Below are 17,192 nucleotides of genomic sequence, written 5' to 3'. Positions count from 1 at the left end.
TTGCTGTAGTCCGCTGCTAATACACTGATCCCACCTACAACTGTCTTCTTTGCAGCCTTCATTGTTCATTAAAAAAATTGCAAAAGATGTCCAGAATACTGTGGAATTATGAAATGAAAACAGAGCTTTTTGTATAGGATTCTACGGGGTACCATAACTTCCGTTACTCAGACTTCGTCACGCGCATACGTCATCATACCGCGATGTTTCAGCCGGATATTTCCCGGGAATTTTAAAATGTCACTTTATAAGTTAACCCGGCCGTTAGCATGTGTTGCAATGTTAAGATTTCATCATTGATATATAAACTATCAGACTGCGTGGTCGGTAGTAGTGGCTTTCAGTAGGCCTTTAATGGCAGCAACACATTGCAAAAAAGTTGTCACAGAGGCATTTTTACCACTGTGTTACATGGCCTTTCCTTTTAACAACACTCAGTAAACATTTAGGAACTGAGGAAACCAATTTTTTTATCTTTTCAGGTGGAATTATTTCCAATTCTTGCTTGATGTACAGCTTAAGTTGTTCAACAGTCCGGGGGTCTCCGTTGTGGTATTTTAGGCTTCATAATGCGGCACGCATTTTCAATGGGAGACAGGTCTGGACTACAGGCAGGCCAGTCTAGTACCCGCACTCTTTTACTATGAAGCCACACTGTTGTAACACGTGGCTTGGCATCGTCTTGCTGAAATAAGCAGGGGCGTCCATGATAATGTTGCTTGGATGGCAACATATGTTGCTCCAAAACCTGTATGTACCTTTCAGCATTAATGGCGCCTTCATAGATGTGTAAGTTACCCATGTCTTGGGCACTAATACACCCCCATACCATCACAGATGCTGGCTTTTCAACTTTGCGCCTATAACAATCCGGATGGTTCTCTTCCTCTTTGGTCCGGAGGACACAACATCCACAGTTTCCAAAAACAATTTGAAACGTGGACTCGTCAGACCACAGAACACTTTTCCACGTTGCAAGAGTCCATCTTAGATGAGCTCGGGCCCAGCAAAGCCGTCGGCGTTTCTGGGTGTTGTTGATAAATGGCTATGGCTTTGCATAGTAGAGTTTTAACTTGCACTTACAGATGTAGCGACAAACTGTAGTTACTGACAGTGGTTTTCTGAAGTGTTCCTGAGGCCATGTGATGATATCCTTTACACACTGATGTCACTTTTTAATGCAGTATTGCCTGAGGGATCGATTTCTTTGGCCTTACCGCTTACGTGCAGTGATTTCTCCAGATTCTCTGAACATTTTGATGATATTACAGACCGTAGATGGTGAAATCCCTAAATTCCTTGCAATAGCTCATTGAGAAATGTTGTTCTTAAACTGTTCGACAATTTGCTCACGCATTTGTTCACAAAATGGTGACACTCGCCCCATCCTTGTTTGTGAATGAGCATTTCATGGAAGCTGCTTTTACACCCAATCATGGCACCCACCTGTTCCCAATTAGCATGTTCACCTGTGGGATGTTCCAAATAAGTGTTTGATGGGCATTCCTCAACTTTCTCAGTCTTTTTTGCCACTTGTGCCAGCTTTTTTTAAACATGTTGCAGGCATTAAATTCCAAATGAGCTAATATTTGCAAAAAATAACAAAGTTTACCAGTTCGAACGTTAAGTATCTTGTCTTTGTGTCGGGCTTGTCACTGACAGTTTGGTTATGTTTTAGTTTTTCCTCTGTGTTTGTGTTTTATTTCCTGTCAGCGCTCTTATTTTGGTTCAGTTTCCTGCTCGTCTCCCTGAGCGCTGTTTTCCCTCACCTGTCCCTGAGTGGCAGTCTGGCACACCTGGTGGCGGTTGCCAATCAGGCCACTATTTAGACCTGCCTCGTATTACTACCTGTAAGCTGTATGCTGTTTGCAGCTTGCTGTCTTCTAGTTCCTCGTTTCCTGTTTGCTGGTTCTTGGTTTGTGTTTTTCCTGAATTTTGGACATTAAATCATGTTTTCCTGCACCAAGCCTGCCATTTCTGCATCTTGGGGTTCGTCACCACCTTTACTTGACACTTTGCAGTGTATTCAATTGAATATAGGTTGAAAAGGATTTGCAAATCATTGTATTCTGTTTTTATTTATGATTTACACAACGTGCCAACTTCACTGGTTTTGGGTTTTGTATTTACCTTGGTGGAAGAAAAAGTAGTTCCCACCAATTCCCCTTTCTTTTAGACAATATTTCACGGATTTAGTTACTTTACACTGTGACTATGACATACATTATTTCAAATGACCTCAGAGGTTCAGCTGTCTTTCAGAAAGCAAACATAAAAACGAGCTTAAAAAGTAGATGTGTTTCTGTCGGGGGTTCATCTGTGGAACAGCTTGGATGATTCCTTAAAATGTTTCAGTTCTATTCACATGTTTAAAAAAAACTTTAAGACCAATGTCTTGAAAAAATATATCACTCTTGAATCAACACAGTAGTTAATACTATGATCAATGTTAATTACAAACTAAATGTGGGATATAAATAATAATGAAGTATAATTGTTTGTATATAGTATATAATTGGTACAAATGTTTTCATGTGTACAAGGATATTTCACATGTCTTTACTGTGTATATAATTGAACAGTGTTTATGTTGTGTACAAGGTGTATTTATAATATGTTGTGAAAAGGAAATTTCATAATTTTTGGAAGCTCATCTTGTATTTGACATTGTTTATAGGGTTAGGCGCAATAAGTGTTCAACTTCAGCCTAAACCCTTTCGGTCTGCAACATTTTCAATGTATGAATGTACAACTGTTTGTTTATGTAAAACTGTTTGTTTATTTTGTTGACCATTGACCGAAGAAATAATGAACTAAACTAAACATTATTTCAAATAACTAAAGTATCAAAGGTACCGATATTTTGATTTAAGAATCGATATTAGAGCGATGCTTTAGTGTTGATCCACACATCACTAGTAAGAGTTAAAACAAAAAGTAATTAATCATGAATAGCTTTTTAAATTTCATTGAATGGTTGAATTGACATTACCACAATATACCTTGTACATTAAGTAGCTTTAAAATAATCTATATTTTACAGCTGTAGAAGCCTTTTTTTTTTCCTTTTTTTTTTTTTAACAAAAAGTCCATAATAAAGACAGACTTGTAGGATGAAAATCATGCAGGATTTTAAAAATTTTTTTAACCCTTTTGTGGGGTTTTCCCCGGCTCTGTTTTCTTCCTCGGAGTAGCATCAAAGGGACAGTCAGTGTTGTGTGCCGCGGACGTACACCGCATCCGAGGAGCAAGCGAGCATCAGACCGGCTCTACTTTCCAGCGGCATCAATCGCTCTTTCAAAGGAAAGGTTTGTGGACCAGAACCCTCCTTAAAGAGTCTAATCTTACATTTTTATTCACTAACGCCGTTGCTATTAAAGCACATATTTATGATTTTAGGACCAGCCCCTTTCTATTTTAGTAGACTGTAATTAAATAGTTGCCTCTCATTAGGGCTGTCAAGTGACGGGAGACATTTTTTTTCTTCTCTTGTCAGCACCCGGCGAGCTTTTTGGATCAGACTCCGCCTAACGACCAGTCTAGCTGCTCGAACCGAGCCCGGGACAAGCGAGCACTCATCCCAGGAGAGTCGACATGGGGGTAAGAAACCAACCTCCACTAGTTGTCCTCAATGTTAGCTTAAGTTAGCGTGAAATTGACGACATTGAACGTGACACGACCGATCCAGCGTCTTTTCATGTGCCGATACCAAAATGCCCTACTTTTTTTTGTTTGTTTGTTAAAAGACATTATTTGCCAATTGTAATGAACGCAGGGGGGATGCGACGACCTCGTTTGCGTCCGATTTTGTCAGTCAAAACGCGGCATTCATTCTGGAGTAACGCGTTACATGTGTGCAGACCCCCTCCTTAGTCAAATACCGATACTGATAACAGAAATGATAATATAGCAATCACAGTTACAGGAATATATGAATGTGGTGGGAGAAAGGATCAGCATTTGAGTATACCAGGGGTGTCCAAACTTTTTCCACTAAGAGCCGTACACTGAAAAATCAAAGCAGTTGGGGGCCCATCCATTCCCATCCATCCATTTCCTACCGCTTGTCCCTATCGGGGTGGCGGGGGGTGCTGGAGCCTATCTCAGCTGCATTCGGGCGGGCGGAAGGCGGGGTACACCCTGGACAAGTCGCCAAAACATTCACACTCCTGTTCATTCACTAGGGCCAATTTATATCAATGGTATAGCTCGGTTGGTAGAGTGGCCGTGCCAGCAACTTGAGGGTTCCAGGTTCGATCCCCACTTCCGCCATCTTAGTCACTGCCGTTGTGTCCTTGGGCAAGACACTTTACCCACCTGCTCCCAGTGCCACCCACACAGGTTTAAATGTAACTTAGATATTGGGTTTCACTATGTAAAAGCGCTTTGAGTCACGAGAGAAAAGCGCTATATAAATATAATTCAATTCAATTCAACCTATCCCCAGGTGCATGTCTTTGGAGGTGGGAGGAAGCCGGAGTACCCGGAGGGAACCATATTTTTACGTTTCAAAACCAATAAATATATATATCGATTTTTTTTTTTAACCTTAAAGGGTCTGTTTGCAACGTTTACACCGATGCCTAGAGGGTGCCAACGTCTTCTCGTAGGTAATGACGTAGTTACGTACATACGTAACAAATTGGCTTTAGGCTTTAACCTCCTCCAACCTCCCAGGACAATGCTACGAACAATGGGAGACCGGGCTTTCTGCTCCGCCGCTCCCAGTCTGAGGAACGCTCTCCCTGACCACCTAAGGGCACCACAGACTGTGGATGCTTTTAAAAAAGGCTTAAAAACCCTTCTTTTTAAAAAAGCCTTCTTTTTTTTAAGATATATGCATACTAGTTGTAGCTATTTGGCTGTTCTAGTTTTTATTTTTATTTATTATCTTTTTATTTTTATTTTTTTTAATACACTGTAGCACTTTGAGGTTGTTTACTCAATGTAAAGTGCTTTTTACAAATAAAATCTATTATTATTATTATTTGTTGGCTAATAATAGGAATTTGGATACGCTAACGTTAGCTGTCATTGAATGTATACTCTAAGACAGGGTTTTTCAACCACTGTGCCATACAGTCTGGTGTGCCGTGGGAGATTATGTAGTTTCACCTATTTGGGTTAAAAATATTTTTTGCAAACCAGTAATCCTAATCCGCAAATAATGTGCTGTTGTTAAGTGTCGGTGCTGTCGAGAGCTCGGCAGAGTAACCATGTTATTCTCCTCAATATCAGTAAGTGGAAGCTGGTAGCTAATTGCTTTGTAGATGTCGGGAACACTTCGTGTCAGACGACGATGGTTTGTCGTGATCCCAATATGCAGACAGCAAGAGGCAGCGTGCAAGTAAAAAGGTACCTAATGCTTAAACCAAAAATAAACAAAAGGTGAGAGCCCCTAAGAAAAGGCATTGAAGCTTAGGGAAGGCTATGCAGAACAAAATTACAACTGAAATGGCTACAAAGTAAACAAAAACCGAATGCTGGACGACAGCAAAGACTTACTGTGGAGCAAATACGGCATCCACAAAGTACATCCATTAGGGGTGTAACGGTACACAAAAATTTTGGTTCGGTACGTACTTCGGTTTAGAGGTAACGGTTTGGTTAAATTTCGGTACAGTAAGAAAACAACAGAATATACATTTTTGGGTTATTTATTTACCAAATTTGCAAAATCTTCCACCAAAAATATTTTTCTTAGTGGAATATTTGATGTGAAGTAATCGGAACCTTGGATAGGTCAATAATTCATAATAACATTGATTTTGATTCAATATTATGTTTTGAGCAATGACAGTTTGAAAGAAAAAAACACAGCTTTGTTTTATTAGTCAACATTGCAACTTTTTCTAAATTACATTTAACCTTTAAGCTTTTTTATTTCACTTTTGTTATGTTTTTGTTTGTTTTAATAGTATTTTTAGAATGTGCTGTGGGCCTTTAAAACATTAGCTGTGGGCCGCAAATGGCCTCCCGGGCACACTTTTGACACCCCTGCTATAGATAATAAAAAATGAAATCTAATAAATCTATGGATAAAAAGCAGAGCCTGGCGACGCATGCACGTTTATCATAACTCTCTGGCTCTCTCTGTCTCTGCCCCTCCCTCACCAATGCTGCTGCGCGCACAATTTGTTTTGTTTTCAACCCCTTCTTAGCCCTGAACGTACATTGAAAATACACGCAACCCGAACTCAAAATGCCGGACATTTGAGGCATTTAAGAAACTCCGCCCTGACAGCTACGCCCTGACAGCTCCGCAAAAGAGGACATGTCCTCTTTTGCGAGCTGTCCGGGCGGAGTTTCTTAAATGCCTCAAATGTCTGGCATTTTGAGGCAAAACACACTGCCGTGTGTTATGGCTCGCGGTGTGCATTGTTTACACCGTGCGTTACGCTACTTAGTATGTCCGTGTGGACATCCATACATGACATGACGAGAAAACAATGTCCACACAAAGAAGGATAGCAACAATTTAAATATTCTTGATTGCTAAAACAAAGCAGAAGCGGGGAATATCGCTCAAAGGAAGACATGAAACTGATACAGGAAAATACCAACAAAACAGGAAAAGCCACCAAAATAGGAGCGCAAGACAAGAACTAAAACACTACACACAGGAAAACAGCAAAAAAACTCCAAACAAGTCAGGGGGTGATGTGACAGGTTGTGATAGTACACCTACTTTGAGACAAGAGCTATAGTGTTGCATGCTTGGTTATGGTTTAAAGTCATACCCAACACTTGCGACAACGACTTTTTACTGTCAACTGAGTTTCATTTTTTAATGATTTCTGCTAGTGGTGTGCCTCCGGATTTTTTCAATGAAAAAAATGTGCCTCGGCTCAAAAATGTTTGAAAAACACTGATACAGCAATCACAGTTCCAGGAATATATTGAATGTGGTATGTGTCAGTTGGTGGGAGAAAGGATCAGCATTTGAGTATACCAGGGGTGTCCAAACTTTTTCCACTAAGGGCCGCACACTGAAAAATCAAAGCATCAAAACAATACAATACGTAGATTTTTTTCTAACCTTTAAGGGTCTGTTGGCAACGTTTACACCGATGCCTAGAGGGCGCCAACTTTCCAATGTATTTTGTATATCCTGCCCTCTCACGTCTTCTAGTACGTAATGATGTGGTTACATACGTACGTAACACATAAGCTTTTGGTGTTGTTGGCTTATAATAGGAATTTGGATAGCTAGCGTTAGCTGTCATTAAATGTGTATTCTATCATAACAACAACGTGACACCAAAACGAATTCCGTGGGTGTACGGGTTGACAATACCACTTTATTTCGGGCCGGTAAAAAATGTTATTACATGAACTTTGTTATTGTGAAAAATATAGACAATTGTCAAACAAATGTGTTCTGTTAAACCACTAATGGTAACATAAGTGGTAACATAGGCCTGCCTAGTGGTTAGAGCAGACCTGGGCATTCTGCGGCCCGCGGGCCGCATCCGGCCCTTTGTACGTCCCTGTCCGGCTCGCGTGAGGCCAATTATAAATTACAAAATACATTTAAAAAAGTATCTATTTCGAGTGTGCAATACAACGGTGCTGCTTTTGTTTTGAAAAGCGTTATTTGTATTACTTCCGTGCGGATGTATGCTCGTGCGCGCAGCGGCAATCACAAATACAAAATAAATTTAAAAAAAACATCTTTGTCGTGCGTGCAATACAACTGTGCTGCTTTTATTTTGAAAAGTGTTATATGTGCGTATGTCCTGTGAGGGAAGGTGCACAGCGACAAGTGATGCCCGGTTATCCCCGAGACGCTAAAAAGAGAAAAGTTGATGACGAATGGCGTGTTTTAAAAAAGACATGGACTGCCAAGTAAAGGTAAAGCCGTGTGCTTATTTGTGGTACACACGTTGCTGTGTTTAAATAATATAGTGTAACGACCTGCTGAAGTAGATGTTGTCTTCTTGAGTTGCGTAAATGAGAAGTGAGGAGACGTGCGTGTGGAAGGAACGAGATATGTTGAGCTGTGTTAGTATAGCTTGCTCAATAAAAGTTTCAAAAGAGCGTCAGACTTCGTGTGCACTTCTTCTGGACGCTACAATTGGTGTCAGAAGTAAAACTTTGCGCATACTGCGCTGCTTGTGTGCTACGTCATCGGGAGGTACGTGCCACGTGAGGAGCTCGCCGCAAAGAGAGAGAGAGAGAGAGAGAGAGAGAGAGCGTTTACAGGTGCAGCCACGTTGCTTGCCACGGGGGGAATTCCGCCCTCAATGAAGACTCCCAGGTTTGATGGCAAGGCGAACTGGGAGGCATTTCATCCCACTTGTGACTAGGGATGATGTTTGATAAGGAATTATCGAGTTCGAGCCTATTATCGAATCCTCTTATCGAACCGATTCCTTATCGATTCTCTTATCGAGTCCAGATAGGTTGTTGTATATGGAAAAAAACACAATATGTGGTTTAACAAAAGCTCACTTTTATTATATAATAAAAAAAATAAAATCTAATAAATAAATAAATATTGACTGTTACCCACCTAAAAAAATTAAATAAAATAAATAAATATTGACTTTTGTTACCCAAAGTATATTAAGTGGGATTTTTCAGAGAAACAAATATATACAGTAACAATCTGTCTCTGTGATCACTATAGGTGTATAAATAATAATATAGTGTTAAATAAAATCAGTCCTTTGGGCACAAAACTGAAAATAATACAGCTCTTCAAAAAGTGCACTTCTGCTGCTATTTGACATAACTGTTTGTTATGATGCTTTGACATTTTTGCACTTTATTTCTTTATTGAAAGAAAATTCTATGAAGAGAAAAGTTCTTTGCAAATGTGGTTACAATGCTAAAAAATGAAAAGTTAAAGCTAAAAAAAGAAATACACTTTATTGAGTTAACATTTCTTTATAGGGGGAAAGATGTTATGAGCTAGAGAATATAACAACTACACTACCCAGCATGCAACAGGAGTTACGAGCATGCGCGGTAGCCCCGAAAAGTGTTGCATGTTGCCACGCTGTGAAAGTAAACGTCAAGAACTCAGCCAACACGCCTCGTCTGCATTATTTATAATTAGACAAACAACACATCTACAGTGTGATTTTTTTTTTGTTTACAAGGAAAGAAAAACAAAAGTTAAAAAAAGGAGATATGTTGTATATATATGAATGTGCTGCGGTTGTTTTAAGAACGTTGCGACAGCTGCCGTGAAGGAGGTGCGTTGCTAGCCTGGTTGCTATGTTTCCGGTTGGTCGTAAAAGTGTTCGTCATGTGTTTTACCCTGCTAAAATCTCTCAGTAAAGTTATTCGATGGATTATAGCTTTTGTTTTGAACTTTATTACACCTTGGAGCGCTTTTTCCCGTCCATTGTTTTCCTGCTTTCGCTATCTGCGCCTAATGACTGAGCTACGTGACGCCATTTCTTGTGATGTCACACGGAGCATTTCTGGTTGGGACGGGATTTGAATAAAGAATCAACTCTTTTCCTTTACTATAGTGGTCTCGATAACGAGTACCGGTTCTCAAAAAGGGATTCGAGTCCGAGGACTCGGTTCTTTTCTTATCAAACAACCGGGAAAACCGGTTTCGAGTATCATCCCTACTTGTGACATCAATTGCAGCGTCCAGAAGAAGTGCACACCAAGTCTGACGCTCTTTTTAAACTTTTATTGAGCACGCTATACTAACACAGCTCAACTTATCTCGTTCTTTCCAAAAGGAAAACCAATCCTCACTCCTCATTTCCGCAACAGCAACGCTTCTTCCTTCTTCGCCAATCACCTTACAGGCATGCTACGTTCACAACAAAGAGGATGCAGGATGAAGTGACAGAAATTGAAATTTTTGTATTGTAATATACATCAGGAAGTGTTGTGTAAGAAAGTGTTAAAAATAAAACCATCAAAAGCCATCTGCTTTTGTATAAAGATAAGTTAGGTTAAATGAAAATATTATTATCTATCTTACGGTATATCAAAAATAATTTGAGCAAAATTTAATTGAAATATTGTCGGTGTGGCCCTCCAGCAGTGCTCGGGTTGCTCATGCGGCCCCCGGTAAAAATTAATTGCCCACCCCTGGGTTAGAGTGTCCGCCCTGAGATCGGTAGGTCGTGAGTTCAAACCCCGGCCGAGTCATACCAAAGACTATAAAAATGGGACCCATTACCTCCCTGGTAATTGGGGGTTAAATCACCAAAATGATTCCCGAGCGCAGCCACCGCTGCTGCTCACTGCTCCCCTCACCTCCCAGGGGTGGAACAAGGGGATGGGAACAATTTCCCTTGTGCAGGCATGTGATTTTTCCGTCTAAAGTCGGAATTCCGTCTTTTTTAAGCTCGGGGGGGAAAAAAATTATCTCCCGTTTTTCCGTTTTTTTTCGGACCCTAAATCAAGATTCGAGACGTAGTTTATATTACGCCGTAGTTGATTGGTCGATATGTTCCTTGTGACCAATCAGGACATCTGTTATGAACGATGACGTTAATAACGTCATCATTCATAATGGTTACTACGGCCATTTTCCATATGTAAACAATGTCGGTTCTCGAGAGAAAGGACGCTTTACGAGTAAAAGAAATTGATAAACATGTCAAAAATAACTTTCGATGGGACTGGATGGAAAGGGAAATCACTGATACTGTTGGGAAGAAGAAAGTTACGACTTTGTTCGGTGATTTTATTCGGAAAATCGATCGTCCCGGTGTTGTACCGAAATCTGTTACCCATCGGAATTTGTAACTCCAGGGGGCGATGTTCCCATGGCATTTGTTTGATGGTTAAACGGCAAGCCCAAGGAGGAGGAGAAGAAGAACGCTTGCGTAAATGGCGTAAACTATCCTTAATGCTGAAACGTCAGTTGTCAGAATTTCAGCATTAATAAATTACACATATTCTGGAAATCAATGACTTACTTTCATTATAGTATGAGTCCATTGTTTCAGCTGTTGATTCTCTCTCACACACATACATTTTCCAATATAGATAAGGATAGTTTACGCCATTTACGCAAGCCTTCTTCTTCTCCTCCTCTTTGGGCTTGCCGTTTAACCATCAAACAAACGCCATGGGAACATCGCCCCCTGGAGTTACAAATTCCGATGGGTAACAGATTTCGGTACAACACCGGAAAGGTTTTGTGCACGTGGTGTCATGATGATATTGACTCTGGATCACGAAGTTTCAAGGCTTTGGAAGTACATGCGAAACGCCAAAAACATATGAAACAACTTGAAGCAAGGAAAACAAACTTTTCACTAGCTGGTACTTTTGGATGTCAACCGAAAGTGAGCAAACCTTACGGACTTCATCCTTTGTTTACATCGACAACTGCCGTAGACATCGAGAGGAAAGATCCACCCACTTCAGTTGCAGACAGGGTTGTTAATAATGAGGTAAGCTAAAAAATATTTGCTTGCGAAGTACGCATCTTTGTTTTAAATATTAACCAATTATTGCTTAGCGAAATATAAATGGGTTTTTCTAAAAATAAAAAGCCACGTGAAAATATATTATGAAATTACAGAAATTCAAAGAGTCGCATTATTGATTCCAGTTAACAATTTATTTGAAATAAATTTGCATAAAATACTATTTTGTAATATTAAGTTCTTATGTAGTCTGTTGAAACCAGTGGCGTGCGGTTAAGTTAATGTCTGGTGAGGCACTGCATCATCACAGTCAGATTTACAAACATATGAACCCTGAATAGTATCTTATTCACCATGTGATTGGCAGCAGTTAACGGGTTATGTTTAAAAGCTCATACCAGCATTATTTACACATACAAACTAGCACACAAAAAAGCACATTTAATAAAAAAAACATTATGGTCTTACCTTTCTTGCTGGACATCCAGCCTTTGCGTGTGTACCACGCCGTTTGAAAAGAACGGGTCTTCTGTCCCAAAGTCAAAAGCAAACCTTTTAGCTCCGGCGTTGGTCTACCTCTAATTATTACCTCCTGCTTTGATTGAAAGTCCAGTTTAGAAAACTGTTTTATTTTACATATGTAATCCTCCATGTTTTTAATAAAAGTTCAGGCGAGAGGAAATAAAAAAACCGCTGCACTTATTATTGCTAACTTTTTTTTTCTTTTTTTTTTTTTCTTCTGCGGCGAGGAATGATCTCTGGGATCACTACCGCCCTCTACCACCAGGAGGCCGGATTACTGCGAGCCTCAGACAGTACGTCTTTGGCAGCAGTTTTATGAATGCTCAGCTGAAGAAATACGTTACACACATACAGTTGTTGACAAAATACACTGTACATTATAGTTCATATAGCAATACAGTCTCACTGCACAGCAGCTCAGCAGTTAGCCGAGTCATTGTGCACAATCCATGTTGAGGCACAAATCAGTGACGTGCCTCAACTGGCTGCTTATCACCGCACCGTCTCTTCTCAGTATTTGAACGGCAAATGTGAAAATAAAAATAAAAATAATCTAAAACTGGTGAAGTTAAATGGAAAATAACTTTAGTATAATCACTGGATACATATAACAATTGAATTTTTTTTTTTTTTCTTTTTACATTTTTTTTCTTTCCATGATGGCAGGTGAGGCCCCGCCTCCCCTGCCTCTAGTGACTGCACGCCACTGGTTGAAACTATTGTCAGTGGTGTAACAATCTTGAAGGTAAATATTTTCACACTTGTTTCATGCAATATGTCAGTGTCCTCACATTATTATTATTTCCTATTTTCAAATATGAGTAAACAATACTAAACATGTTTAATTATTTTCATAAATGTATATCCTATTTTGGCGAAAAGAATGAAATGTTTACATTACATGAACTGAAGTAATGTGGTAATACTGTAAATAAACTGTAGATAATAACACTGATCAATGTGGCACCTGTGGATGTGAAATGAACACAAGATGTAAATATTAGTGACTAAATACTGTTGGGACTGAACCATATACAGTGATTCATTAGTATAATTGGGTTATGTATGTTCTATTAATGATGTTTTTATGTCTTTAAACACTAAAATATTTTCTTCAAATGGTGCTGTCTTTGTTAATTTTAGCATGTTAAATTGGTGAAAAACCAGGAGCTTCGGGGGGCGTTGCCCCCCTTGTCCCCCCACCAGGACCTGGCTGGGGGCCTTCGTCCCCCAGACCCCCGGAAGTTTTTTCAGTCTTTTTCATTGTGGTCAAATTTTACTGTTGAACCTTGTTTTTAATGACTACTGCTGCAAACCAAATTGCCCCTTGGGGACAATAAAGATTTTCTAAGTCTAAGTCTAAGTCTAAGTCTAAATCACATGCCTGCTTGTGGATCATTAAAGTTTGTCTAAGTCTTAAGTCAAACGCAGAGGGTAATTTCACCCCACCTATCAGTGGTACTTTAACTTTAAGCACCGGTGGTGTTCTTGTTATATTTTTTGCTTTGAAAAAATGTTACTGTAAAGAAATTGCAAACAGCACCTTTGAGGGCTCCCCTCAAGTTTTGTCCCGGTGTTCCGAAAGGGTCTCAATCATACAAATGTTAAAAATAAGTCACATTTTATATACATTCTTTTCAATAATCAGTCATTTTCAAACTGTGGTACTAGTGGTTCTCTCTCTCTCTCTCTCTCTCTCTCTCTCTCTCTCTCTCTCTCTCTCTCTCTCTCTCTCTCTCTCTCTCTCTCTCTCTCTCTCTCTCTCTCTCTCTCTCTCTCTCTCTCTCCACTACTTGCTGTCCATATCCTACCCCCCTCCTCCCCCTCCACACCCCTGATTGTAAATAATGTAAATAATTCAATGTGATTATCTTGTGTGATGACTGTATTACGATGATAGTATATATCTGATAGTATATATCTGTATCATGAATCAATTTAAGTGGACCCCGACTTAAACAAGTTGAAAAACTTATTCGGGTGTTACCATTTAGTGGTCAATTGTACGGAATATGTACTTCACTGTGCAACCTACTAATAAAAGTCTCAATCAATCAATCAATCAATGGTACAAAGGCTCCATCTAATGGTGCGCCAAATAATCACTTGATTAAAGTACAGGGTTTCATTTTCCTATACTCAAACACAGTGTTACTGTTCAAACTGTCTGGAATAGTGCTGGGCGATATGACGATACATATTGTTGGCAAGATAGAAAAATGTCTGTCGTGCCATTTATATTTTTATCGCTTCAAGCGATAGGCTGTATTTTATCCATAGGGCTAGTGCCATCAGATGATTCATAGTAACAACAACAATAATTGAACAATCAGTAAGTGTATTTGGTGTCAAACGTGAGAGAAAACAATATTTTCTTAGAAAGAAAAGGGTGCATTGACATGTAGGCTCGCATTTCTCTTTCGATTTTGCGACATGACGGGTTACACACATGAGGGGATCATTGTAAGTAAACATGGAGACAGGACGGGTAGGCAATGCGCTGGCGGAAAAAGAAATTGAACCCACACAATCAGCATAGACTGAGTCCCAGGACGAACTCCCACCCAAACGAGGGGGTAGCTCGTCAGTCTGGCTCTATTTATCGCTGTCTGCAAACTACTTATTTCCCAGAGGATCTCACCGGAGCCGCGATAGCCCAAGGTATGTGTGGCAGCTAACGTTAATATTGCTGTGTTTATCCATGTTTCTTATGTCGTTTTTCTAACATACCTCTGAATAGAGTGTAAGGGTGTACCTTTGCATGCAGTACCCCTTTTATTATTAAACTGTCCTGTCAGGCTTCGTGTAGTGTTAGTGTTCATGTGGCAGTGAACCCTGAACAATGTGTTTTGTAGCTATTGTTTGCTATATCAAATGTATTTGTTTATTTCCCTTGCAAATAAAGTGAGAAAAAAGGTAAGTGGTCATGTATGTTAAATTTTTCATAGAACTGAAAGCGTACCATAGCTATATCGTGGTATATCGTTATCGTGATATAAAATGATCCATATCGTGATATACATTTTTTTCCATATCGCCCAGCACTAGTCTGGAATGTTACAGTGGCCAAAAATATTAAATGTACTTGTTAAATAAAAGCTCTGCCTTGTTTTTAATGAATACTTAGGCCTACCACGCTACTGTATTTTAATGTTGGCCATTATGGTGGTACTTGGAGAGCCACATGTTTTCTGATGTGGTACTTGGTGAAAAAAGTTTGACAACCACTGCTCTTAATGAACTTCAGGTCTGTTGATATGAAGTTATTTTTATTTTTTCTTGTTTTGTGCCCATTTTGTAAAAAAAAATAATGTTTTCATGGCAAAAACCTTTCCCCAGCCGAAAAAATGTCAAATTGATGTAAATTTGATGTAAAGTAATTGGAGCCTTAAATAGGTAAATAATTCATACCAGCATTGATTGTATTCATTATTTAATTTTAGCAATGACACTTTAAAAAAAAACTAAAATCGCTCTAAAATTATTGCGGACCTGAAAGGGCCCCACTCATAAAAGTGTTTAAAATAAGTCATACTTTTTTTCTTTTTTTTAACTTTCAACATGTGTCAAGATCAACTTGAAATACATCCATCGATTATAAGTTTTTATAATATTTTTTGTGTGTTTTATGCCATTTTTCTTAAATAAGACACAACATATGCATATATTTAATGTGAAGCAATTAGAGTCTTAAATAGGTCAACAATTCAATGCTCAATGCTCTTTTCCTATAGTGTTTTTAGAATATGCCACGGGCCATTAAAATAATTAGCTGCGGGCCAATGACCCCCGGACCGCACTTTGGACACCCCTGATCTACTGTGACGTAAAAGTTAAATAAGTACTGCATACACCATTTATGAAGGTTTAATAGGCTTGCAGCAATTCATTTTCATATCTATCCGGAGTCCTCTGAAATATGTGTGAATATGATTACAAACTGGGTGGTGGCTACCCTCACTGTTGTAGTTATTTTTTCTCTTATTGTTCAAACTTGTAGTCTGTTAAAAAAAACAACAACAAAAAAAACACAGATACATAATGAGTCACTTTAGTGCGGTCTGGTTTGCGTTCATACTCAGTGTTTGCCATATGCTTCGTCATATTCTGGTTGGGCAAAAAAAAGCATGTTCCCCGAGGTCACATTTGTTGAATAATTTATTTTTTAGTGCAAAATAACAATTTTAACATCGTTGAAACATAAAATTGCAAATCTTACTGACAGACACATCTCGGACTGTAATTGATCAAAATCTTAAAATAAGTCTTTTTTTTTTTAATCAACACCTAAATCTCTAAAAAAAACTGTCAGGCAGCTACAGCTTGTTCAGAACGCTGCTGTAGAGTTCTAACAAAGACCAAAAAATGTGAGCATATTACACCAATTCTTAAATCCTTACATTGGCTCCCTGTACATCAGAGAATTGATTTCAAAATCCTCCTGCTCACATGTAAATCACTACATGGTCTATGCCCGAAGTATATCATCGATATGCTCCCACTATATAAGCCCTCTAGATCACTAAGATCTTCTGAGACCAATCTGTTAGCGGTTCCCAGAGTAAACTCAAATCAAGGGAGAGCATCATTCAGTCACTATGCAACAAACAGCTGGAATAAACTTCCTGAAGATGTCAGACTTTCCCCAACTCTGACTACTTTTAAAACTAGACTGAAAACTTTTATGTTCACCTTAGCTTTCAGCTAAATCTTTTAATCTTTTAACTTTTAACGTCCGCACTGTTTTTATTTTTTATTTTCTGCATTTTAATTTTAATTTTAATTTTGCTTTTATTTACTTTCATTTCACTTTGTTCTCCCACATGTTGTGATGTGAAGCACTTTGAGTCTGCCTTGTGTATGAAAAGTGCTATACAAATAAAGTTGCCTTGCCTTGCCTAGGTCAACTTAAGGTCTGTAGAAATAAAGTTTTGATTTTTTTCATAATTTGTGCCCATTTTGTAAAAAACATGGTTTTTGTGGCAAAAACACAAGATGTGCAATATTTTCCCCTCAAAACTTCTTTGACTGTAATTTGAACCAAGTGTTACCAAGACCAGCACTAATGCTGCGTGCAACATAAGGGCAGTAAGAATGTTTGGGGAAATGTGCAAATATACTCTTATCAGTGATGGAGCAGGAAGAGGCTAGGAATATATTTGTCGTAGAATTTCATATAAAGCACATTGTCATTCATTAATTGACATTTTGCATGCGATTCTTTGCGCAAAAGGCAGCCTCACATTGATCTTGGGCGCGTTTGTACTATAACGGAATGAATTAAATGAAGTGAACCCTTTGTCAGTCATCCAC

The 17,192-nt window shown here is 38.9% G+C and overlaps 1 protein-coding gene across 2 annotated transcripts in view; it reads left to right on the top strand.

The window, feature by feature from the left end:
- The first annotated feature begins 1,843 nt into the window (after window positions 1-1,843).
- The window catches only part of atp1a3a (ATPase Na+/K+ transporting subunit alpha 3a), a 75,811-nt gene continuing 60,462 nt past the window's right edge, over window positions 1,844-17,192 (top strand). The window contains exons 1-3 of one of the 2 annotated variants that reach the window (XM_062047400.1): window positions 1,844-1,989; window positions 3,195-3,308; window positions 3,497-3,600. In XM_062047400.1, coding sequence (XP_061903384.1) covers window positions 3,595-3,600 — 6 coding nt within the window. In that variant the 5' untranslated portion in view covers window positions 1,844-1,989; window positions 3,195-3,308; window positions 3,497-3,594. Of the gene's footprint in view, window positions 1,990-3,194; window positions 3,309-3,496; window positions 3,601-12,566; window positions 12,625-17,192 lie in introns of those variants that run through there. The other variant, XM_062047401.1, reaches the window with a different exon arrangement.

This window comes from Entelurus aequoreus, linkage group LG05 (genome assembly GCF_033978785.1).
Source record: "Entelurus aequoreus isolate RoL-2023_Sb linkage group LG05, RoL_Eaeq_v1.1, whole genome shotgun sequence".
Taxonomy (NCBI): domain Eukaryota; kingdom Metazoa; phylum Chordata; class Actinopteri; order Syngnathiformes; family Syngnathidae; genus Entelurus; species Entelurus aequoreus.
The sequence above is the reverse complement of the archived record's forward strand: the minus strand, read 5'-3'. Positions and strand labels throughout refer to the sequence as shown.